The 26,166-nt window shown below is 40.1% G+C and overlaps 1 protein-coding gene and 1 long non-coding RNA gene across 4 annotated transcripts; one reads left to right on the top strand and one right to left on the bottom strand.

Moving 5' to 3' along the window:
* Nucleotides 1-168: 168 nt before the first annotated feature.
* On the top strand, nucleotides 169-20,922 carry MOB1A (MOB kinase activator 1A). Of its 2 annotated transcripts, none has more exons than XM_077842940.1 (6): nucleotides 169-399; nucleotides 5,665-5,828; nucleotides 10,052-10,145; nucleotides 11,995-12,128; nucleotides 15,817-15,980; nucleotides 17,202-20,922. In XM_077842940.1, exons 1-6 carry the CDS (start codon nucleotides 386-388, stop codon nucleotides 17,277-17,279), a joined length of 648 nt encoding a protein of 215 aa, XP_077699066.1. In that variant the 5' UTR covers nucleotides 169-385; the 3' UTR covers nucleotides 17,280-20,922. The 2 variants fall into 2 exon arrangements, with proteins under 2 accessions (XP_077699066.1, XP_077699065.1); XM_077842939.1 differs by having other exon boundaries at nucleotides 5,662-5,828.
* Nucleotides 18,731-26,102, bottom strand: LOC144280672 (uncharacterized). Of its 2 annotated transcripts, XR_013349089.1 has the most exons (4): nucleotides 25,824-26,102; nucleotides 25,523-25,672; nucleotides 24,923-25,179; nucleotides 18,731-22,965 (listed from the first exon to the last, which is right to left on the bottom strand). It is a non-coding gene; the product is annotated as an uncharacterized LOC144280672 (long non-coding RNA). The 2 variants fall into 2 exon arrangements; XR_013349088.1 differs by having other exon boundaries at nucleotides 24,923-25,672.
* Between the last annotated feature and the right edge of the window lie 64 nt (nucleotides 26,103-26,166).

Below are 26,166 nucleotides of genomic sequence, written 5' to 3'. Positions count from 1 at the left end.
ACCAAGCAGAAGGTGAGCCACTCCCCCAAGCCAGGGACGGCGACCTGGCCGTGCCTCCAGGAGAGGAAGTCCCGGCTGGGAGGCCGCTGATTGGCTGAGCTCTGGGGGAGGGCGGGGCGAAGAGGGGTGCGCCGAGGCCCTTTCGCAGGGGCGGGGCGGGCAGAAGCCTTCGCTCGCGAGATTTTGCTGGTTCCGCATTTCGGGTCGGCGAGGTGGGGGAGGCGACGCCGCAATTGCACCGGCTAGACCCCCGGTTTAGAGCTGCGGCGCCCGGTGCTTCCGCTGGCCGCGAGCTGAGGACTGGCCGCTTCCTCGTGGTTCCCGCGCGGGCTCCGAATCCAGACCGCGGCGGGGGCCAGCGGCCCCTCCCCTCCGAGGATAGAAGATGAGCTTCCTCTTGTGAGTGTGGCCGGGCTGAGGGTCCCCGGGCTGAAGGCCGAGAGCCAGGGCGAGGAAGGGGCTACCGGAGCCAGAGGCGAGGGCCGGGCCCCGGGCCCCGGGGGCGGGGGCGGAGCGGCGGACGCCTGCCTCCCCCTCCCACCTCCTCCCCCGCGGGCCGCGCGGGAGGCCCGGACGTGGGCCCTGGCAGATGGAGGTGAAGGTCGAGGCAGGGGAAGCGGAGCGAGTGGGTTGCGGAGTCGAGAGGCCCCGAGGCCGCCAGTGCCTCCAAAGTTTTCCGCCCCAGCGCGGCTGAGGGCGGAGGGACGACCCGGGGGCGGAGCCCGGAGCCCCGCAGCTGGGCTCCCGATTCCCCTTAAGTCTGGAGCTTTCCAGTCCCGATCCCTGCTGACTTAGCTTTTTACTCCACCGTTATTATGTCACGTTTTAATATCTTCGGTATTAAGTTACCCCCGCGGAAAAACGCTGCCCCAGGAAAACGTGGAGTGCCACGGCTTGAGCAGCTTCAAGTTGAGCTGCCGCCTTGCTTGCAGACTTCTGTCCAACTCGGATTCAGTCAGTCCACTTTGCGATTTTGTGTAGATTTTAGTTAATAATCTGCACCCATCGTGGGGCTCACATTTACGATCCCAAGACCGAGAGTCGCATGCTCTACTGACTGAGCCAGCCAGGCAGCGTTGTGACTTTGTGTAATTAAATTTTCTGGGTAGAATCCTGTTTTAGAGATACGGCCTGGGGCCCAAATGAGTCTTAAACGGAAACTTTTGTAAATTCTCTGATGATTCTTGAGCATGTTAAAGGTTTGGGAAGCATCTCTCCAGCACCTCATTATTTTCAGAAGGCTCTTTCTACCTGATACATTACTTAAATACATGCTGTGTGATTGAGGACACATCCATCACACACATACTTGACATTTTTGTTAGATTTTATTAAAGCACATAGTGTTCTGTAACGAGAATTTATCTAGTTCCTTAATGTGAGGATGTTTTGCTTTGGGAGGCAGGTTATGCTCAGAGACTGAGTTTGTCTTTGCCAGCAATTTATTTAACAAAGGTTTGCTGTAGGATTTTCACAGGCCAGTAGCATACCGGATCATGTCTCAACAAACTAATGAAATACTCCCGAGTCATTGATAGATTAAGTACACTGTTTTTCCGGGCAAGGAGAGATAAAAGAAAGCAAGCCCAAGTTTAGTTGAGGTGCTCCTTTCTAGGAGTTGGTACTGAGGAGAGGGGTTGGGCTTAGCCAACCCAGAGCTGAGGTCCAGCTGCCAGCACTAAAGTAAAAGTCCCTTGTTGCCAGGCAACCATGGCGCTGGTGTTGACCAGCAAGTGGGTTTTCCTTCTGGACTGGGCATTTGCCTGGCAGGGGCCGGTTGCCCCAAGGTTTAAGAAAGCTGTTTAGATCAGCCAAGTGTCACCTTGTCCAGACGGAACACTCTCAACTACTCCTCACAAATTCTTGGTATTTATAGTCAAAGTGTCTCCTTGTCATGCTTGCTTCTTCGTAAGTTTTCACTGATAAGCCCCAGCAGGGCCGCTTCAGCTGCCAAACTACTGAGTTACCGGTGAGAACAGATGAGATGATGACATCTCGACACTATTTACCTCATATTTACCTCATTTCTTATATGAAAACGACTTTTTTTGGTGTTTGTCATAAACAAGTGGATTAAAACAAATTTCACTTAAGTCATAAACAAGTGGATTTGAAATCTTATCAAACCAATACACAAATTTGGATTCTATCTAGTATTTTGTTATTATAAAATAGCACTACTGAGAGTATCTTTGTTCAAATCCTTTTTTCCCACCTTTCGATTATATTTTTAGGAGTATGATCAACACAGTGTGATTACCATGTCTGAAAGTTTGTATGATTTAGATGTAATTGTAAATCTCTATATTACTGGAACAAACTTTCCCTCCACCCCCAAGGTCTTTTTTTTAATGAGTTAATGTTTAGTTAGGGGTTTGTGGGTGCTCACCTGCTTAGTTACTTTTAGGATTAAAACGTGAGGCTGTTTTTTAAAAAAACTGTTTTGTTGACAGGCATTTGAGTTTCCACTTTTTGGCTATTACGAATAATGTAGTTATGAACTTTTGTGTTCAGATTTTTGTATTGGATGTGTATGTTCACCTCTCTTGGATATATATGTAGAAGTGGAATTGCTGAGTTATATGGTAACTGGTTTAATCTTTTGAGGAACTGCCAAACTTTCAGAGCACTGCACCATTTTGCATTCCCACCAGCACTGTGTGAGAGTTTCAGTTTACGCACACTGTAGGTAGCACTTGTAGTCTTTCTGATTATAGTAATCCCAAGTCGATGTGAAATGTTACCTAATTGTGATTTTACTTTGCATTTTCCTAATGATTAATGAAGGTCAGCATCTTTTTGTATGCTATTGGCCATTTGTAAATCTTCTTTAGAATGTCTATTCAAATTCTGTGATCATTTTTTTTAAAGATTTTATTCATTTATTCATAGGGAGAGAGAGGCAGGGACACAGGCAGAGGGAGAAGCAGGCTCCATGCAGGGAGCCCGACATGGGATTCGTTCCCTCGTCTCCAGGGTTACGCCCTGGGCTGAAGGCAGGTGCCAAACCGCTGAGCCACCCAGGGATCCCCTGTGTGATCATTTTTAAATTGGGTTTTTTGTTTTTGTTTTTGAGTTGTAAGGATTCTTTATCTTAGATACAAGTCCTTTATCACATCTATGAATTGCAAACATTTTTTCCCATTCTGTGGATCATTTACACTGTTTTGATGTCACTTGAAGACAAAAGTATTAATTTAGATGATCATATTAAATCCTGAGAAATCATTTCATGTTTTGTTTTTATTTGTTTTTATTTTTTTTAAGATTTTTATTTATTTATTCATGATATATATATATATATATAGAGAGAGAGAGAGAGAGAGAGGCAGAGGGAGAAGCAGGCTCCATGCTGGGAGCCCGATGTGGGACTCGATCCCTGGACTCCAGGAGTGCGCCCTGGACCAAAGGCAGGCGCTAAACTGCTGAGCCACCCAGGGATCCCCTGTTTTGTTTTGTTTTGTTTTGTTTAAAAAAAAAAAACAATAATTTTTACACCCAGTGTGGAGCTTAACAACCCCAAGATCAAGAGTTGCATGCTTTACTGACTGAGCCAGCCAGGTGCCCCTTTTGGACACTTTTTGTATATTTACAAAATGGGCTTCCGCTGTACATTTGTCCTTTAATAGGATCTCAAATGACGTTAGATCTTGGCATGTGAATACATGTAGCTTTAACTTGTTCTTAACTAACATTCCAGGCAGCCCAGGTGGATATCAGCGGTTTAGTGCCGCCTTCAGCTGGGGTGTGATCCTGGAGACCCGGGATCGAGTCCCACGTCAGGCTCCCTGCATGGAGCCTGCTTCTCCCTCTGTCTGTGTCTCTCTCTCTCTCTCTCTGTGTGTGTGTGTCTGTCGTGAATAAATGAATAAAATCTATAAAAAAATAAAACATTAAAAAAACTAGTATTCCATGTTATGGATATATCAAACTTATTATTCCTCTTCTAATAAGTGTTAGGATTATTTCCAGATTTTTCACTGTTAAAACCAATCTTGAGAAACACATCCTTATTCTTTTTTTTTTTTTTTTTCACATCCTTATTCATATCTAGGAGAGATACTTAGAAGTAGAAGGGACGAATTGGGAGCATTTCCTTGTTTATAGATACTATTTATAGATACTGCCTTCCCAAAATATTATACCCTTTACACCTTCACCAAGTATATTATTATTACTTTTTTAAAAAAAGATTTTATTTATTTATTCATGAGAGACATAGAAAGAGAGGCAGAGACACAGGCAGAGGGAGAAGCAGGCTCCTCACAGGGAGCCCGATGTGGGGCTCGATCCCTGGTCTCCAGGGTCATGCCCTGGGCTGAAGGTGGTGCTAAACCACTGAACCACCGGGACTGCCCTCACCAAGTGTATTAAAATATTAATTTCCCTGTACTTAGCTCACACTTAATATAGTTGTCACTTAATCTGACACATTGAAGAAATACAATTTTAATTGAATAGTTTTTCAAATGTTCATTGGCCATTGTATTTTTATTTCTGAATTCCCTATTGATCTCTAGCCCATTTTTCCTTTTCTAAAAGATATTTATTTATTTAAGGATTTATTTATTTATTTATTCATTCATTCATTCATTCATTCATTCATGAGAGGCAGAGAGGGAGGCAGAGACACAGGCAGAGGGAGAAGCAGGTTCCCCACAGGGAGCACAATAAGGGACTCTATCCCAGGAGCCCAGGATCATGCCCTGATCCAAAGACATGCTCAACCACTGAGCCACCCAGGTGTCCCATTTTTCTAAAGGGTCCTTTTCCTTTTTCTTAACAAATTATAGAAGCCTTTTAATATGTAGTTAATACCCTTTTTTTTTTTTTTTTACTACTTTGTAATATATGTTGTGAGTACTTTTTTGTCTCTTTGTTACAGAAATTTTAATTCTTATGATTAGAAATCCCTCCATTTTTTCTGGGTTTCATATTCTGTTAGCTTCCTTGCAGATGGTGTGAGATGAGTAAAAATGTTTTTTCCCCAGTAACCAGTTGTCTCTCATTTATTTTCCCTGCTAATAACTTTAAAATGTTAGTGTCATGGGACACCTGAGTAGCCCAGTGGTTGGGCTTATGCCTTTGGCTCAGGTCGTGATCCCAGGGTTGTGGGATTGAGTCCGGCATCTGGTTCCCCACGGGGAGCCTCCTTCTCCCTCTGCCTCTCTGTGTCTCTCATGAATGAATAAATGAAATCTTTAAAATAAATAAAAATAAAATGTTAGTGTCACTTCTGTGGTTTGCTTTGATGGCATCACAGATATTTTGATACAGAAAACTGGATTTTTGAGCTATTCAAAACTTAGGGCTACCTTCCTCTCCCACCATTTTCTATAGGTAGAAATTGAGGTCAAAAGGAGGTTCGTTTTCTCAGACAGTCAGAACTAGTGGCAGATCAAAGACTAGAATCTTATTACACCAGACTACTTCATGAGACACAGTAAAATTGCATTCTATATGAAGTTGTATTGCTAATCCTGATTCTATGTGAGGAAAAAATTTTAAAGCATTTTTTTATGATCATCACCCCTTCCTCATACTGGCACTTTTCAGGAATTTTTTTTTTTTTATTATTTTCAGAACAATTTATATGCCTAAAATTATGCCATTCTGCTTTCAGCCCTAAAAATTAATATATTTTTACTTTCAATCTAATAGCAGCAGCCGCTCTTCTAAAACATTCAAACCAAAGAAGAATATCCCTGAGGGCTCTCATCAGTATGAACTCTTAAAACATGCAGAAGCAACTCTAGGAAGTGGGAATCTGAGACAAGCTGTTATGTTGCCAGAGGGAGAGGACCTCAATGAATGGATTGCTGTTAACAGTAAGTTTTTAATAACATTCAGTTTTGCTGATTTATAGGAACATTTTGCTAAAATCTTTTTGTTATTTTTTACAGGTATAAATAACTGTTGTAGTATAATGGATTACCTATAAGAAATTCATAAACACAAATACATCCAAAACTGTTTTTGTTCTCTTCAGAATACTTGGTTGTATAGCTTGTGTGGTTGGATAGAGACACTGAGGAGAAATGTTGAGTGGTAGGGTGAAATAAAAGATTGGAATATAAAATTCTGCCTCTGGTGGACCATGACTTGGTAGGGAGCCCATCGTCACAATCATACCCACCACCCCCAGCAGCGCTCATCTGCCTGCCCATACACAGAAGTCATTTGGAGTTCTATGGGCAGTCACTTGATTGTTGTGCCTTAGGAGTAGTCAGAAGGAAATTGAGAGAAAACGGGTGGGACCCACGAGCTGTAAGTCACTCAAGTACAAGAAAATGCAGGCATGACATGGAAAGTTATATATACTGAGGCTAGAGATTTGACTATTTGAGGCGATCATTTCTGAGGTGAGATCAGTGCTGGGTGATAAGGTTTAAATCTGTTAGGAACTTTCAGATGTTCCAGGAATTTTTAAACTTCTTTTCTTTTTTTTTTTTAATTTTATTTATTTATTTTTATTTTTAAACTTCTTAATGGAAAACTTCAAACATACAAAAGTAGAGAAACTAGAACAGTGAATTCTTGGGCATCCATTTTAGCAGTTGGTTTGCGGCCAATTCATGCTTCTATATGTCACCCTGATTATTTTTTTTTTCTTCTCATTTTAATTTCTCCCTTTCCACCTCCATCCCCTCCTCAACTCTCCCCATTCCTCCTGTCTCTCCCCTAGCTTATTCCACACTGGCAGCGAGACACAGCCAGCCCACCTCACCCTGATTGTTTTGAGGTGAATCCCAAATATATATATATTTTTTTTGAATCCCAAATATATTATTTCATCTATGAATATTCCTTCTCTAAAAGACAACAACTCCCCCTTTTAAATGACAGTACTGCCATTTCTTTATGTTAACAAATATCTAGTCAGTGTTCACATTTTCCCTGATTGTCTTCTAAATGTTTCTTTTTTAAAAAAATTGATGGTTGGTTTAAATCTGGACTAATAAGCCATATATGCAGTGTTTCTGAATCTCTTAATTCACAGGTTCCTCCTCATTGCAGTCTTTTTTCCTTGCTATTTTGTTGCTTTTGTTGAAGAAACCAGTTCATTTGTTTACCATAGTATGAATTTTGTTGATTGTATCCCCAGGGCATCCATTATCATGTTCTGCTCTTCCTTTTATTTCCTTGTAAATGTTAGCTCTAGAGTAGCACTGTCCAATAGAACTTCTGCAATGATGCAAATGTTCTGTGTCTGTACTGTGGCCATTTAGCTTTTGAAATGTGGCTAGTGTGACTGGAACTGAATTTTAATGTAAGTAGCCATATGTGGCTAGTGGCTCCCACATTAGCACAGATTTGGAGCTTTGCTCAAATTCAGGTTTGATTTTATTTGTTTGTAAGACTACCTTATAAGTGGTGGCATATACTTCCAACAGTGTCCATAGTGTCTTCCCTGGTGTCCACCTGTTTTTATGTGGTGTTATTCAGCTATTGATAATCACTCCTTTGATTAACACTGTCCAATAGAAATATAATGTGAGCTACAAATGTAATTTAAAACTTTTTAGTAGCCATATTAAGAAAAATTTTAGGTTTTTTTCAGCACATTAAAAAGCTGTTATTCATATTACAAGAGAAAAAATAAGGGATGTCTGGGTGGTTCAGTGGTTGAGTGTCTGCCTTCGTCTCAGGGCGTGATCCCAGGGTCTTGGGATTGAGTCCCACATTGGGCTCCCCACAAGGAGCCTGAGTCTCCCTCTGCCTATGTCTCTGCCTCTCTGTGTCTCTCATGAATAAATAAAAATAAAATATTTAAAAAAAAAGAGAGAGAGAGAGAAAACAAGATGCAGAACTATGTGATATCTTTTGTATAAGGATAGGTGCTTGGGGCAGGAGACAAAAAAAAGTAATGTGGTTATATATATGTAGGGGGAAGCTAGAGTGGTTGGGATTAAGATTAATCTCTATATGTTTTTATAGGTCTTTTGATATGTGAACCATGCAAAACATTATATATTCAGGAAAGACCTTCCTCTGTTCTTTTAACCTAACTCAAATTATCATCTGTTATTCCGAAGGCATCATTGGCCTTCTCTAGCCTTTGATTTTTCTTTGAGACTTTTTGCTGTAGATAGGTTGTTCTCAAACCTTTTAGCCTCAGGATCCCTATATTCTCTAAAAAATTACCGAGAACCCCAAAGAGTGTTTAATTATGTAGGTTGTATCTAGTGATACTGGGTTAGAAATTAAAACTGAGAAACTTTAAATACCTATTTTTTAATTCATCTAAAAATAACAATAAACCCACTGCATGTTAACATAAATATATTTTTATGAAAAATGACCATTTTCCAAAATGAATTTTAGTGTTCTGTGTGGCATTGTTGTACATGTTTGGAAATTTGTTTTCATGTTTGGCTTCATAGGAGACAACTGGATTGTCCTGTCCACTTCCACATTCAGTCTTATAATGTCCCACATCAGGAGCTTCTGGACAACTCCACCGTGCCTCCTGGGAGAACCAGAGTGGAAAGAGCAGTTGAAATGCTCTGACCTCACAGATGTCCCCCTGAAACCGGGGAATCCCGGGACTACATTTTGAGAATAGCTGCTTTAGACCAATAAACCAGCACACCATCTGGGCACACTCTTTGTTTTGAATGAATATTGAATGCCTAAGTATTACTTTCTTAGAAACGTGACTAAAAAAGAGGAAGATTTATTTATTTATTTTTTAAATTTTAATTTTTTTTTTTTTTTTAAGAGGAAGATTTATAAGTGGGGGAGTTTTATATAAAATTCTTTTTGGAAGATGGAGCTTTTTTATCTATTTGTTTTTTAAGAAACATGGAAAAACCCTAGTTGTTTTTAGGTACTCCTTTAGATGGGGAACTAGAACGTTTTTTAAAACTTTCCAAGGCTTATGTGGGTGTCTTTGCAGAGGAACATTTGACTCAGATAAGCTCATTACTTACCCCCTTCCTCATATTTTCCTTCATATATAGCTGAAGCTCCTATAGGAAGTGTTCCCTGACTGCCACAACCCCTCAGGATGCTGCCTTTTCTCTGAACTCATATGTGTTGTGTTTATGATTCTTTTCAGTTTTGTCCCTTTAGTCAGCTGGAGTCTCCAAGGCAAGGGACATTATTCCATGTCCCTTTTTTCCCCCATATCCTTTTTATATCTTCAATATGCGTTAGGCTTCAGGTTTTTTATGAAAAGATTTTTTTTTAATTTAATTTAATTTTTTTATGATAGAGAGAGAGAGAGAGAGAGAGAGAGGCAGAGACATAGGCAGAGGGAGAAGCAGGCTCCATGCACCGGGAGCCCGATGTGGGATTCGATCCTGGGTCTCTAGGATCGCGCCCTGGGCCAAAGGCAGGCGCTAAACCGCTGCGCCACCCAGGGATCCCTGAAAAGATTTTTTTTTTTTTTGAAAAGATATTTTAAATGCCTGTTGATACAGCTGATACACCTTCTCCTTCACAGTATATTCTACAATATTCTCTGCTTTTTTCTGACACAAATGGTATAGTCTGGTTCAGATCAATAGGAAGTGATGGATAGGGCAGCCTGGGTGGCTCAGTGGTTTAGCGCCGCCTTCTGCCCAGGGCATGATCCTGGAGACCCTGGATTGAGTCCCATGTTGGGCTCTCTGCATGGAGCCTGCTTCTCCCTATGCCTGTATCTCTGCCTCTCTTTCTTTCTGTGTCTCTCATGAATGAATAAATAAAATCTTTAAAAAAAAAAAAAAAAAAAGAAGTGATGGATATTTTCATTCCCTTGGATATAATCAAATTATATATTCTAATAATATAATAGTCACTATTAAGTTAGAATTACTGCCAAGATTTTATTTTCCTGCTGTTCTATGCTGGCTAAAAGCTTCCTGTATTAAAGTGAATATATATTAAAAGTTAAGTGTGACAACTTAAAAAGAGAAGGGAATTTGCACTATCCCTGTATTATCGAATCTATTGAGGATTTTACAAGAACTTGAAGGCATTGTCCATTTTTCTTTCAACTGAGAGGTCTGATGTTTTATTGTGGTGGCACAAACATTTTAACACAATTCTGCTATTACCTTTCCAGCTGTGGATTTCTTCAACCAGATCAACATGCTATATGGAACTATTACAGAATTCTGCACTGAAGCAAGCTGTCCAGTCATGTCTGCAGGTCCCAGGTACATATACTGCCTATTATATAGGTATTTGAAATGCTAAGTAAAGCTAATCAGTAATTGATATAAATTAAATAATAAAGACTTTATATATTTTTTTTTATCTATTTACTTGTGTACAAGCAGTTCAATTTTATGAGTTCCTGAATACTTCCCTTATAAGCTTTTACTTCTTATTAAATACTTTGGTATGTGGTACTTAGTATTTAATTGCATTATAGTAAGTAATGAACGTTCAGGTTTTTTCCTTGTGCTTATTTAGTGTTAATTATTTCCAAGTTGTGCTGCTTTAATTATCTGGCTTAAAGATGCTAGACTGAAAAAATTTGACTATAGGGGCACCTGGGTGGCTCAATTGGTTAAGTGGCTGACTCTTGATTTTGGCTAAGGTCATGAACTCAGGGTCATGGGATTGAGCCCCACATCTGACTCTGTGCTCAACGAGGAGTCTGCTTGAGGATTCCTCTCCCTCTACCCCCCACCCCCGCCCCACTCATGCATGCACTTGAGCCTTCTCTCTCTCTCTCTCTCTCTCTCAAATAAATAAGAAATTTGATTATAATAAATCTTAAGAAATATTAAGAAACATGGAACACTTTATCACCCATAATGTTAACGTGTGTTATCACACACATCAAGGTGTGATAGGATTAATGTTTTAGTGTTTCTTCTTTCCAGTCTCTTTTTCTGATAATAAAGGACTAATTTTATATGGGGATACATGGTATTAAGACATTTACCCCTTGGGAAAAAATTGTCTTCCCTGAATATGCTGCAGGTATAAAGGAAAGAAAAGGTCTCCAATGAGTTTCTTTTTTTTTTTTTTTTAATTTTTTATTTATTTATGATAGTCACAGAGAGAGAGAGAGAGAGAGAGAGAGAGAGGCAGAGACACAGGCCGAGGGAGAAGCAGGCTCCATGCACCGGGAGCCTGATGTGGGATTCGATCCCGGGTCTCCAGGATCGCGCCCTGGGCCAAAGGCAGGCGCCAAACCGCTGCGCCACCCAGGGATCCCTCCAATGAGTTTCTAGTTCTATTTCTAATTACAGTATTTTGAAGGGATGTTTTTATTTTGTGTTGTTATTCCTGAACCTTCCTTAGAAGAAATTTAAATAAAGTAAATAAGACAAACTTATTAATGGCTTAAATGCTTCACACAGTGAAGTTTTGCAGAAGTCTTATTATGCATTCTAGCTCAGCAAAGGAAAGGTGAAAAAGATGCGTGCCTAAGGGTATTTCTTTAGTACCCTCTCCAGGAAACAATCTTATAATCTTGACTGTATTGTCGATACCTTGATACCTTGATGGCCAGCTGTTGTAGGATATGAGGCATATCCCATCAGTCTCTCACCAGCCCTTAGCACCCTCTGCCAGGAATGTGTGTTCCTTTATTATTCCCAGGGCTGTGTTAAAACATCCATTTTGGCACTGTCAGCTGCCACATTATCCTCCCTTTCTCTTCTAATTATACCTATCCTATTTCAGGATAATTCTGTAGGGGAAAAAAAAAATAGGGCAGCCCCAGTGGCCCAGGGGTTTAGCAACAGCCTTTGGCCCAAGGTGTGATCCTGGAGATCCAGGATCGAGTCTTGGGTTGGGCTCCCTGCATGGAGCCTGCTTCTCCCTCAGCCTCTCTCTCTTTCTCTCTCTCTCTCTGTCATGAATGAATAAATAAATAAATCTTTAAAAAAAAAATTCTATAGGGAAATCTGAGTGATCTTCAGTAGAACTTGAGGTAATTTACTAAAGTTATATGTAACTTCTATTGACAAAATGTAGACCTACTTTGATTGCAAGTTGTACATTTGTTACTGTTTTTGAAAACTATCAGTAAAATCTTTTTCTCTCCAGATACGAATATCACTGGGCAGATGGTACTAATATTAAAAAGCCAATCAAATGTTCTGCACCAAAATACATTGACTATTTGATGACTTGGGTTCAGGATCAGCTTGATGATGAAACTCTTTTTCCTTCTAAGATTGGTGAGTTAATGTTGAATTGTTTTCCTTTTTAACTGATAAATATGTTGCATTCTTTTTAATACTATTACTTTAAAAAAAAATTTGTAATGAAGACTGCCAAATTCCTCTCCAGAAAGATTGTAACCAGTATCTGCCCATGTTTCTTCACTAATATTGCGGTTGGCTACTCATTTTTTACTCATTTTTTTCTGTTCCTATCCTTTGGTAAGATTAGCTCTGACATAAATGTCATATGTGTTTTTTCCTTGATTGCCATATGTCTTATTTTGTTCATGAGGTATTCTTGCTTGTATATAACTTTCTTATTTTGTTCTACTAATTTTTCCTTTACATTGTGTGGATTTTAATACAATGATTAGAAAGATTTTCCCTACTTCAAGATTATAAAAATATTTGTCCTTATTTTCATTTAGTACTTTTGTGGTTTTATTTTTACATTTAAATCTTTATTCTTGGGCAGCCCGGGTGGCTCAGCAGTTTAGCTATATGTTAATCCTTCAAGTCTTCAAGTTTCTTAAGTTTGTTCCTAGACTTTTTGTGTATAATATATATATGTGTGTGTGTGTGTGTATATATATATATATATAATATCAATAAAAATGATATCTGGCTTCCAAATGGGTTATTGTTTAGTATGTAGAAAAGCTATTGATTTTTTATATAAAATTTCCAAATAAATTGGCCATCAGATTCTTACTGTTTCAGTTGTTTTGGGTTGGTTTTCTTGAGTTTTTAAGTATTCAATCACATCATATTAAGCTAATATTAATTTTGCCTCTTCCTTTCTGATCGGGATGCTTCTTGTGTAACTTGTACCTACTTGCCCCAGAGTAGTGCTGAGTAATGGAGATGATGTGGCAGGACGTCCTTTTTCTTGTTTCCTTACTTTTATGCAGGTGCTTCTAGTACTTCAGCGTTAAGCAGGAATCTTACTTTTGGTTAGACGTATGTGAATCTTTAAAAAATCAGGTGTGGTTGTTGAGTTTTATGATACTTTCCCAGTGTCTGTTGTTGGTTACCATAAAATTTTTTCTGTGTTGTTTGTTTTTTAATGTTTTACTGGAAGAGTATTTTTTATTTGCTGATATTTTGATTAAGATTTTGTCATCGGTATTTATGGATGAGTTCAATCTTTTCATTTTCATTTTGAGTGTGTCTTACAAATGACATGTTGGATTGTCTTTTCTGTTCGTGCTGCTATAATAACAAAACTACCAGAGATTGGATGGTTCGTGAAGAGAAACTTCTCAGTTGTGAAGGCTGGAAGTCCAAGATCAAGGTGCCAGCATAGTCAGGTCTTGTGAAAACCAACTTTTGGGTTGCAGACTGCTGATTTCTTGCTTCGTCCTCACTTGGTAGAAGGAGCCCGCACAAGTTCTCTGGGGCCTCTTTTATAAGGGCATTAATCCCACTCATGAGGGCTCTGCCCTTGTGACTGAATCACCTCTGAGCCCCACCTCCTAATAGCATCACCTAGGTGGTTAGGCTTTCAACATGGGAATTTTGAGGGGATGCACATATTCAGACCATAGCAGATTCCTTTTTGTGGCCTAATCAGTGGCTCTCTTGGGAGAAAAACTTGTATCATGTTACACCAGGTCTCTTTGCTTTTCGTCGGGTTTTCTGTTTTATTATTAAGTCTTTTATTTCCTTTTTTATGGATTCTTTATTGTATATTGACTGTGCTTGAATATTTCTGTTCAGTTCAGCTTGGAAAGTGCTTGATTTAAGACAAATTACTTCTATCCTTTTATTCATTAAAATCTCCCTCTTATGAAAGACAAAGAATACTTAAAATTTTATTATTTTCTCAGCTTTCCATTCTTCAGTAATCTAGCCTATGTTCTGGAATCCTTTCCCCCCTCAATTAGGCTATTAACCACATCCTATTTCTGCCAGTTATTTATTCTTACTAGTTAGAACTGTTAATGACTCATTTTGAACTAACCAAATTATTACTGTTCCTTTTGTTAACAAGATGCATATTTGTAAATTCTGAGAGGAGTTTGACTTAAAAATCCATGTTCAGGGCAGCCCAGGTGGCTCAGTGGTTTAGCGTCTGCCTTCGGCCCAGGGCGTGATCCTGGAGACCCGAGATCGAGTCCCACATCGGGCTCCCTGCATGGGGCCTGCTTCTCCCTCTGCCTGTGTCTGTCTCTCTCGCTCTCTCAAGAATAAATAAATAAAATCTTAAAAAAATCCATATTCAATATGCGAGCGTAAGACCCTAGTCCAGAAAAACATGCCTACAGGTTCCAGAATAATGTTTGAAATGCTAGTTGTTGGGGGCATCTGGTTGGCTCCATTGGTAGAGCATGTAACTCTTGATCTTGGGAGATCATGAGTTCAAGCCTCATGTTAGGTGTAGAGCTTACCATAAATAAAGAAATAGACAGAAAGAAATAGAAATAAGGAAAGGAAAGGAAGAAAGTTTTTAAAAATGTAAATATCAGTTGTTAGCCAAGATTGGGGACGGGGGGATCAGAAAAATTAGCTTGCAAGAGCAAAATACACTAAATTCCAGGCTTTTAAGGACTAGTTAAGAAATAAATTTAAATACAGGAAAGGAGAAAGTGTTTTAACCCTTGTTTTCTGAAAGATTGAAGAAAAAAATGTTTCTTGAGTAGTGTTGTGGAATAACCTTTAAGGCTATCTGATCTGGGTTATTTTGGAAGCTGATGCCCTCTTATATGTTCATATACTGTACTCCGTGCCACTTGTATTGTCTTTCTCCTGTCCCTTTTTCCCAAGACTTTGATCATGTCAGCTGGAATTCTCAGGAATATGAACAGTCACATCCCCAGTGAACCACTGGAGAGAGATTACCAAACCCTTTCCTGGTTCTTTCCTAAGGAAGCGTTTATTTTCTTGCAAAATAGTGAGGTGCTCTTCCTCCCTTTTTCAGGAAACTTGTCCCTATCTTGTATTACAGGAAAATGAAAATAGCACTTTGAAAAGATAAAAAATTGCAGACTCCTAATTTAAGAAAGAAAAGTGGTTTTCAGAGTAATTCAGAAGATAAAATACTTTTTATCCATAGTCAGTAGTTTATAATGTCTTTTCCTTTTGCTTAGTTTTCATTCCTTGTTGAATGTGTGTGTGTAAAATTTATTTTTAGAATTAAGCATTACAAAAATTTTTATTTATAGTCAAAATACTTGTTGCATTTAATCTTAAGAAACTCTTAAGTATTAAACAGCTAAAATTATGTTTATTTTAACTTGGATTCAGCAGCATCTTATAAACCTAATGCCTGTGCCTGTTCTTCTAAGGCAGTCAAAAATAGTGTGCTATGTGAGAATACCTCTATACTTACATTTGTTTGTTTTAAAGATTTTATTTTATTCATGAGAGACACAGAAAGAGAGAGAGAGAGAGAGGCAGAGACACAGGCAGAGGGAGAAGCAAGCTCCATGCAGGGAGCCCGATATGGGACTCGATCCCAGGGCTCCAGGATCACACCCTGAGCCAAAGGCAGATGCTCAACTGCTGAGCCACCCAGGCATCCTTATGTTTGGGTTTTTTTCTCTCTTTTAAAAAATGTATATGGAAAATAGGTTTATATTTGTAAATGTGTGCATTTGTGTCACACATGCATACATGCATGTGTTGCTTATGGCAGCTTCTAAACTTTCTGCTGTTCAATTAGATAAAAGACCAATTGATAGATATGTGTGTTTGATTACAGGTGTCCCATTTCCCAAAAACTTTATGTCTGTGGCAAAGACCATTCTGAAGCGTCTCTTCCGGGTTTATGCCCATATTTATCACCAGCACTTTGATTCTGTGATGCAGCTGCAAGAGGAGGCTCACCTCAACACCTCCTTTAAGCACTTTATTTTCTTTGTTCAGGTAAGTTGAACCATGTTCACTTCTTTGTCCTTTGACTTGGTCTCATTTGGTAATTTTAATTTAGAGCAATTTATAGAGTTGTCTAATTTATAGATGTAGAGCAAAGTATGAGCAGAGGTCTCTCTTTTCTCTTTTCCATGTTGTTTATTTCATTAGTGGGCATCACAACAGAGAGAGCATCACCCCCATTTTAGGCCGTCTGCCTCTGGCTGCCCTGCCAGTTCTCTGGTTAGGATAGGACAGGGAGCACCAAAACTCCAGGATAGCTTGTCCATTTCCTCCTGCTCCATGAAGGGACGCTATGGGAAAATGTCTGCAGTTGGTTTATTTATAAGAAGTCTATGTGTAGGAGAGAAACTTTTGGAAGAACATGTTAGCTGCTGTCTTGGTTTAAGTTTCCAGAAGTCTCATTTCAGGTCAAGTCTTATGAAGTCAGCAGCTAGAAACTTAAAAAGGACCATCTCCTTCAAAGATGTGGCTTTTTTCCTTATGGGCCCTTTATTGGAATTGGAACTCTTTAAAATCAAAATAATTGGCATTGTTTGAAAAAGATATTAAAGAATTGGTACTCCTTTAGCAACTTTAGAGATATATAATTCTATATGCAAAATGTATATACGCCTACCCAGATAGCTGTTTTTTTGACAGAAAAGCCAGTAGTTTTATAGTAGATACTGTGTATTTCAATTATATTGTGCCACACAGAGGAAAATGTACTGTGCTCTTCTCTGTCTGCCTTCTGAGGTTGTTGCATGGCATGGATGTAGAGAGTATAGGTGCTGATGCAGGTATATAGATACAGATACACAGTGGATCTAGATACAGATAAAGGACAGAGTTGTAGTAGGGCTATAGTATAGATGTAGGTATAGTATAGACCTATGAAAGGCAAAGGTCCACTGCCCCGGAAGGTGGCCACTCTCAAGTTCATTGTGTTAGGTTAAGATAATTTCCATGTAAATGCAAACATATATACAATTTTAATTTTAATGTTTTACACAGTGAGGATCATGCTAATATACAGTTGCTTATTTGCTAAGTCTCTTGTATTTTAAAAAATGTGTAAAAATGATCCCATTTTAGAATGTTCAGAGAGATCATGTCATCTTTTTTTTTTTTTTGGATTTTGGAAAACCAGGGTTGGGAATCCCTTCTCTGAAGACATTTATGGAATTTTAATTTTAGGCCTATTTTAAAATTTTGCTTTTCTTCTCTTTTTAGGAGTTTAATCTGATTGATAGGCGTGAGTTGGCACCTCTTCAGGAATTAATTGAGAAGCTTGGATCGAAAGACAGATAAATGTTTCTTCTAGAATACAGTTGCCCTCTTGCTTCATCTGCTAGAGCTATCTTATTGCTATCTCTGATAAACTAGTGATACAGACTTCAAGAAAATAGGAAAAAAGACACCTGTAGTTTGTGTCTACTGATAAAATTGTCCCAAGGTAGATTGGCCTAATCACTTCAGTGAGAAATTCAAGATACAGCTAAATTTGAGGCACTGTGTGACCACTCTTGTTATTGTCAGAGTTATACTTGGTTATCATATGTGATGACTAACATGTAGTCTATTAGTTTACTTATTTTACTGAAGAAAATGATTGTGTCACATGACAGCATATAATGGCTATTGAGACTTTCCACCAATACTTTATTAACAAGTTTCCAGAACAAATTACCTAATAACACAATCAGATCAGTTCTATTCTGCTTTTATTTACAAATAGAAGAGGTTTTTTTTTTTAAGTTTCCTTAAGATTTAGAACATTTGTGTGTTACTTTGGATAACGTTTTAAAGTTTGAATGCTAGTGTTTTTATAGATAAGAATATATATATATATGTTTATTTTTTCAAAATCCATGATTACAGTTTAAATCCTCATATGACCCATATGGTATGGGAGTAACCAGAGTTATTTCTAAAATGACTTTATTTTTTAATCTTTATTTGGGATTTTATTCACATAAAACTATCTAAAGTTTTAGGAGTATGTATATCAGAAATAATTTTCTTAAGGCATGTAAGGTAATCTTGTACATTTTTATTTTGAAATGCTTCATTTAGATTAATTTTAATAGGTAGCTTTTGTCTGAGAAAAAGAAAACTCAAACAAATTATGACAAATTTAGGTGTCAGAACCACTATTTTCATTCATGTTGTTTTTCAGAGCCCTTGAAATCCCGGAGAAGAAAATGGGAGAAAGTACTCAGAGTACTTGATTATTTTGAGTGTCCTTTGAAACAAAAACAAGAATTACTTCTTTTTGTTTTTATCGTGACTTGAGACTTAGTTAAGAGTAGTGTAGAAATGCCCAAACTTCATTGATAAAACTTAAGGAAGACCATAATAAAAAACCTTGAAGGTATATACATTTTATAACACAATTTAAAGTTTGGTGTGCTTGTGTGTGTGTGTGTGTGTGTGTGTGTGTGTAAAGGAAACAAAATGGGAGAAATAAGTATAAATTCTTACTTCATTCTGTGAGTAGTCAAAGGTTGTACTTAATCCTGTTATAATTGTTTTTGTATCAAAACTTGAAATTCTTCTATTTCTATTGGGGTTAAAAAAAAAAGTCTTCCCTGTTAGTGAAATAAAAGGTCTAATTTTTATTAGGTTTCTAAGATTTAGTAAACGCCAGCTACCTGTCAAGAATGTACTGGGCACAGGTATACCGCCAAATTGCCCAGCTGGTATTGCTTGAAGTCCATCAGCATTCTGTATGATTTCATACCTGGGATTTTTGCAGAGTGCTCACCAACTCCCTTGGTGGCTTTAATAAAAGGTTAGATTGGTTAGGTTTTTAAATTTATTTTTATTAGTCCACTTAAGTATAAAGAAAAGAATTGCTTAGGAACTCCATTTTTATAATAACTCAATTTCATATCGAGATATGCAGAATTTTACAGGAAACAAAATTTTCATCTTATTTAGGTTGAAACCATACATCATTGTCCAGGAATTAAAAAGTGGGATAGGGGCAGCCCGGGTGGCTCAGCAGTTTAGCGCTGCCTTCAGCCCAGGGTGTGGTCCTGGAGACCCAGGATCCAGTGCCACGTCAGGCTCCCTGCATGGTAATAGAGCCTGTTTTAAAAAAAAAGAAAGAAAAAAAAAGTGTGATAACCCCTTGTAAAAAAAAGAAAAGCCCTCTGAAACATTCCACAGTCCATGTTTTAAGCTTATCCAAAGGTACCTGTCAGGAGTTCTGTGTGTTTGTGTTGATCATTTATGAACAAGAAAGCAGGTTTCTCTAGACTTTGGCTTTAATTAAGTCTTCAAGAAATGAAATCTTCTTTTTCAACTAGGGTTGTACTTTCCATCATTACTCATATTTCACATGGTTCTTAAAGGAGTTCTCACTTTTCTCCATTTATTTTCAGTGATAGAAATCCTCTCTCTTTGTGACTCCCTCCCAAAATAAACCAAAGATGGTCACATGCTAGACATAAATAAAAAGTTTTTGGTAATTTGAGACTCAGAATATCCTTTTTAAAAAATAATAATAACACATTACCAGGCTCCCAGGCTAATCAGGCTTAACTAACAATGCACCTAACCATTACGTTAACACTACTTGTTAACATCTAAAGCCAGAGAGTAGAGAGCAAGAAAACTAGAGGAAGGGGAGAGGATGAGGCCCTCCTGACCAGGCTAGAGAGCAGCCTTTGAGAAGAGTTGGAAGAAATCCAACTGTCTTGGGCTCGTCTTCCTTGTGACTTATCTCTCTGTGTCTGAGGTCTGCCTGTATACCACATTCCCTGCCCCTCTAAGTCAGCCCCACTGACCTCCTGTCAATGTCTGACCACGGCTCCTCACCCCTGGGTACAGTCATGGAGAGTGCTTGCTAAATTATGCAGGTAGTCCTATGGTGCCTAGTTGCTGGGCCATTAAAAAACTATTGGACCACGATGTGCAGATTTTTGTTTAAATATTGAAACTTACTCATAACTACGGTTTTTGTTTTGATAGCCAAATGTCTCCTTTATTCTCCAGACTGTGAATAAAGTGATTTTTAGAGGGCTGCCAGCAACAAATAGTTCCATCTTAGACTTGTATAGCCCTAGCTTCGGTAGCTGCCTATTTGAGAAATGCAAATCTGTACTCATGACTTTGACAGCAAAAGGAAAGCCTTCCTAGCAGTGCAGTGGCAAGGGGAGCAATCCACTGGTGATTTTAACTTTTGCAAACATTGTTGAGGTTTTCTGATGATACCATTGGCTTTCTCTCTGAACAGTGAGGTTATACTAGAAGTGGAGCTTCTGAACGTCATATCATTATCTCATCAGCATAAACAAATCAGCCCCAAAGAGCACAAGTCTTAGAAATCTATTTCTGAGCAGCAGTAGTCCTGGTGTTTGTGTTACCTTCCTGGCCACAGGAGATGGTCTCCTGCCAGAGAACCCTGCCCTGACAAATGCTGGCTGAGCCCTTTCAACAGGGATGTTATTTTTTCCTGATACCAGTTCAGTGTGTGGATTTGATTCTTACTATTGTAGAATTCTGGCAAAGAGGCAAAATAGTCCGTCAGTCATCCTGTGTGTTCACATTAGATTTTGATATTTCAGACTATAAATGGCTTAGAGGGATGATATTATCTGTGATAACAGTGACTTTATTGAAGCAACTGCATTGAAATCCACTAGGGTTTTCTCTCATTCTCAAATTCCATTCCAAACAAGTATTCTGTAAATCCAAATGGATTACCAGTGTGCTATAGGTTTTTTGTAGAACATTTTTGTTTGGTCTACATCAAAAATAGTTTGCATAAGTTAGTCCTGGTTACCATCTAAAATATTTTTAAGTGTTCTTTACATGAAAATTTATGTTGTATTTTTAAACCTTTAGGAGCTTTATCTATTTTTCTAAGTCAGTTAATTGTACTTTTAAAGAAAGTATTTTGTATCTACTTTTGTAACTTCATCAGAATAAAATATATGAAAAGAAATGACTGATTAAAGTTTGTGTCTCAACACACTTTTTTTTTTTTTTAAGTTTTTACTCATTTGAAAGGGGGAGAGTACTCATGTAAGTACCCCTGAGCGAGGGGAAGGGCAGAGGGGGATGGAAAGAGACAAGCAGACTCGACACTGGCTGGATCTCATGACCCCGAGACCACGACCAGAGTCAAGCACAAAGCCTACTGAGGCACTCAGGTACCCCTCAGCACACTTATTTCTATTTAAATGTAAAACAAGATTTTTGCTTCTCTAGAAGATGGTCTTTGCTTATTTAGTAGCTAAAATGTTTCCTCAACTCTTAGAGGAAAGGGAAGTCTCTAAATAAATATTCTGTAATACCAGGTCCTGACTCCCCAAGAAACAAACTACGCCTATGACTATAGTGGCTAAAACCCATCCCGGACAAATTCATAATCTCTTCCTGCACTAACCAAGCTGACCTCTTTTGCATATTTCTAGTTGTGAGATTGAGAAAAGGGAAGAGGGGAGAATGAACTCAAGATTTTCTGACCTTGAACTGAGTGCTCAGCATATCTATAAGACATCACCCACCCCAATCAGCCAGTTTTTATTACAGTAGGAGAAATACTAATTTTAGAGGTCCAAATCACAGGTGCCCCATTTTAATTCAAAATAGCAATGCTAGGGGTCCCTGGGTGGCTCAGGGGGTTTAGCGCCTGCCTTCAGGCCCAGGATGTGATCCTGGAGTCCTGGGATGGAGTCCCGCATCGGGCTCCCTGCATGAAGCCTGCTTCTCCCCTTGCCTGTGTCTCTCATGAATAAACAAGATAGCAATGGTAGAATTGTTTTGACCTTTTGATTAAAGTTTAGAAGTTAATGTGGCTAAATAATGTGGGTTAATACTCCTGTTTTGTAGAAGATACAAATAAACTCGATCAGTTTTGGATTTTGGTAATATTTCGATAGGATTAAAGTCACTCACAAAAACATAAGGGTGTCCAATGGCTAAGTTTATTTTTTTATATATTTTTAAAAAGATTTTATTTATTCATGAGACATACATACAGAGAGAGAGAGAGAGAGTCAGAGATAGAGGCAGAGGGAGAAGCAGGCTCCATGCAGGGAGCCTGACGAGGGGCCTCGATCCTGGGTCTCCAGGATCACACCCTGGGCTGAAGTCAGTGCTAAACCGCTGAGCCACCAAGGCTGCCCTGAAAGTTATTTTAAACTTTATAAATGAGTCGTAGAGTAGCCCAAATAATCTTTGGGAGTGCGAGAGTCAGGCTTCAAAGCTACACAGCCAGAACGATGCCTAAACCGTGTCTCGGGCCCCCTAGCTAATAACTCCTTGCTGAAGGGCTTGGAATGGACACTACAGCCTGCACCATTATTGCTGGCCACTAGATGTCAGTCTCTGGGCCAGGGCCTCCTCAAAACTAGATGCATCAGTCCTGACTAGAATTTAAAAATTTACCTAGAACTGTCTTCCTTTGCTGTGTCTTCCTAATAAAAACTGAACATGGGTGCCAAATTTTTAAAAAGAAACAAAACATGGGCGCCTCAAATTTGGTAGATCCTTGGTCATATACCTCTGTCCTGGCTGCCAGAGAGGCTGGGGTTTTCTGGATTTTACTTGGAGGTTTAGAGTTCACAGCAAAATTGATGCTGGATGTGCCAAAAGTTTGGACTGGCTCCTGCTCTGACTTTTTTGTTCCTGCTCTGTGAAAAGATAAGGGAGTTTTCACTAGCATGTAAGTTTCTGGGCACACTGTTTTAACCCAACTGATATTTTTTGTACCATATTTGCAAAGTGAAGGAAGTCGATTATTGATTCAGATTCTGGCCCACCTCTTTTCTTGTGCCTGATGAGCGCTTTGAATACCACTTCTTTAGGGAAACCTACCTGTTAGGGGAGTCTTCAGCAGGTTAATCCTTACAGCCACCTAGGAAGGGGGCAGGAACTGAGAGGTATGTTAAGAATTTTTCAGTGTTTTTCAGAAGGTGGCACAAATGCTCTGACTTCACATAGCGAGTTCATAGTGAGTCCAGCTAGTTCCTCTGGGATGCATCTGTAAAAATTCCATGTGTTCAGGTGTGCTAGGAGGGTCTAGAAAAATGACTATAAGCATACCTATGAGGTAAAAAAAAAAAAAAAAAAAGTATCCAAAAAGATCCTCCTGAAGGAGTTTTTCTGTGATTAGTTCAGATGTAAATATAAGTATGAAAGCTGGGAGTTGACAATGAACCAATATAAGTGAAGATAAAAGATAAGAGAATCTCAAGTTTAGGGCAAAAAGGATAAAATGCAGAAGGAATAGACCCATTTCCTGGGACTAAAGCTATGACATTTTTAATCATAACAAAGTAAAACTGGCCTTTTAAAAAATAATAATAATAAAAAAGTAAAATTGGCCCTTTATTTGCTTCTATCATCAAGGGTAACTTGAGGTAACTTTTTATGTTTAGTTAGAATAAATATGGAAGCCCAAGATTGGTGAGACTATTCTGCAAATCCTTTCCTAAAAAGGTTCAAATTCACACTACGGAGCTAGAGTGGCTAAATCACTGTCAGCTCTGTTTGGTAATCCTAGTGTGTGCACTCTTTGTTCATGCCACGCTGGGCAGCTGACAAAGCGGACAGAATCAAGACCCTGTGGCGGAACTTCGGAACCACTGGGAAAAACACACCTACATAAATTGGTAGCTCTGAAGGGCCATATGTGCAATAAATGTGATGCACAAGTTGTGAGCTCTTGTGTTTACTGTGGGGCAATCAGAGGTGGCTGCCTGGAGAAGACAAGGCTTGAAGTTTCTTATAAGACGGGTCACGGCATAAGCAAGCTTGTAGCATAGCTTGTACAGGGAGGGACCAGCTGTCCAGTATTACTGAAGGGTGGATTTCAGTTGGACAGGGAGGTAGGGGTTAAATCAAAGAACTTAGGTTTTTGCCAGTAGGTGATGGAGAGTCAGAAGGATTTTAGATAAGCAAGCAATGGACAGGTTTTCAGCTCAGACGGCTCTGACAGCAGTGTAGAGATGCAAAGGGGACGATCCTAGGGCAAGACCAATGGTCCAAAATACCCCTAACAATGTGAGCAATAGTGAAATTAGGAGGAAGAGGAAGGTTGAGGATAAGCAAAAGTACTGATTTTCAATAAAGGGGGAATTCTTGCAAATACAAATCAGTGAGCCTAACGTGGGTCTCTTACAAGTGACAAACCCAACCAACTGAAGGGACTTTAGTGCTCGTTTCTGGCACCACTTGACACACAGTGTCAAACATCTGTCTCTAGCTTCTTCTTCTGTATCTACTCCATTTACAAACTGGGTGCCATGCACGATTGTAAAGATTGTAAAGACAGCAGCCAGCAGTAGGCTCTCTAACAGTTTAGCAACTCAGTGGTAAAGGGCCATCTCTAGTTTTGTCTCTAGACCAGCTCTCAATGGGCTGGCTCGGATCATGTGACCAACCCAAACCAATCCGTGACTGATTGGCCAGCCCCGGGTCATGGGACCACTCCTGAAGCTGGGGATAGGTCGACCTCATCTGAGCCACCTGGTCTGAGGAGCAAAGGGGGTTCACTACATAACCCGGGGGAAAAAAATATTTGTGGTAGTTTTAATTACAACAGTGAAGAAAAATTTAAAGTTAGCAGGTTATCTCTAATCCCACACCAACCCTGATGTTTAAGAAATCAAGCAAAAGATGTAAGAAGTTATTGGAGTAATCCAAAGGAGAAATTATGAGACCCCAAACACAGAAGTCACTCCATTAATACTGGAATGAATTAAGCATGGATTCAGGTGATCACTTTCAAGAGCAACTGTCGGTCTGTCCCACTTATCCAAATGCAACACCGTGAACTTGGGCGTAGGCTGGACAAGTACTGGTGAAGCCTGCGGGGCATACCCGACCCCATGCTGCAAAAATACACTGCTAGTGAGAGAAAGGGCTTGGTCCGGTTTTGGCTCTGACGTCTGTCTGAATTACTCTAGAGGTGGGGCAGGTTTGCTGGATAATCTTACCCGTCCTGAAGGAGGCAGCTTCCACTACATTCGCAGGACTCCAAGGTGGGTGGCTCCAGCCTACTTTTCTGCTGGGCCATGTCCTCCTGCAGGGACCTTAAACCCAGGCACATCCAAACCTGAGTTTGTCGGGGCACCTGGGTGGCTCTGCGGTTGAGCATCTGCCTTCCACTCAGGCCTTGATCCCGGGGTCCTGGGATCCAGTCCCACATCCGGCCTGCTTCTCCCTCTGCCTGTGTCTCTGCCTCTCTCTGTGTCTCTCGTGAATAAATACATAAAATCTTAACAACAACAACAACAACAACAACAAACCCCCCACCAAAAAACAAAATCTGAGTTTGTCGGTCCCCTTCACCCACCGCACTGTCCAAGCCAGGCTCCTTTCTCACCCTGGCCTCCGGATCCATTCACTCCATTCCCTTCCCCTCCCAAGTTTCCAAACCCAGTCCCCCATCCTGCTGCCCCAGCTCTGGTGGAGGCTTCACATCTCACCCAGACCTTCGTGGTAGCCTCAGAATTTCTGTCCCCGTCTCCAATGTCGTTCCCCCCAACAGCCCCTCCTCTTCGCAGGAGCCCGAACGATCTTTCTAAAACGCAAACCTGGGGATCCCTGGGTGGCTCAGCGGTTTAGCGCCTGCCTTTGGCCTCGGGCGTGATCCTGGAGTCCCGGGATCAAGTCCCACATCAGGCTTCCTGCATGGAGCCTGCTTCTCCCTCTGCCTGTGTCTCTGCCTCTTTCTCCCTCTATGTCTATCATGAATAAATAAATAAAATCTTAAATATATATATATATATATAAATTCATTAAAAATAAAATAAATAAAATAAAATAAAATAAAATAAAATAATAAAATAAAACGCAAACCTGAGAACGACGCCGCTCTTCATGTCCAACGCAAACCTGAGAACGACGCCGCTCTTCATGTCCCTCCACGCCTCCCCTGTTCTGGAGGGAGAAACCCCCACTCCCCAGTTGGGAAGCCAGGTTGCGGGCGGTGGGGATGGAAGGGAGCTGTCCTACCTCGGGCGCGAGGGGCAGTGCGAGGACCTCGGCGTCTGCGGGCTGGGCAAGAAGGGCGCGCTGCTGGGGCGGCCCCGCGGCGTCCGGAGGCTCTCGGCGCCGGGAAGGGCCTGGAGCTCGCCGAGCAGCAGGTTCCGCGCAGGCATCCCCGCGGCGAGGGCCGGGCCGGGCCGGTCGGGGCGGCTCGCGGCCTCCGGGCGGCAGGGGGCGGCCTCGCCCGCGG

This window comes from Canis aureus, chromosome 12 (assembly GCF_053574225.1).
Source record: "Canis aureus isolate CA01 chromosome 12, VMU_Caureus_v.1.0, whole genome shotgun sequence".
Taxonomy (NCBI): domain Eukaryota; kingdom Metazoa; phylum Chordata; class Mammalia; order Carnivora; family Canidae; genus Canis; species Canis aureus.
This window is presented reverse-complemented; position numbering and strand designations above follow the sequence as displayed.

Excerpts from the sequence above, each read along its gene's own strand:
- MOB1A (XM_077842939.1), top strand. Across the intron at positions 5,829-10,051 it reads TGAATGGATTGCTGTTAACA|CTGTGGATTTCTTCAACCAG; the intron begins GTAAGTTTTTAA and ends TTACCTTTCCAG. Across the intron at positions 12,129-15,816 it reads TCTTTTTCCTTCTAAGATTG|GTGTCCCATTTCCCAAAAAC; the intron begins GTGAGTTAATGT and ends GTTTGATTACAG.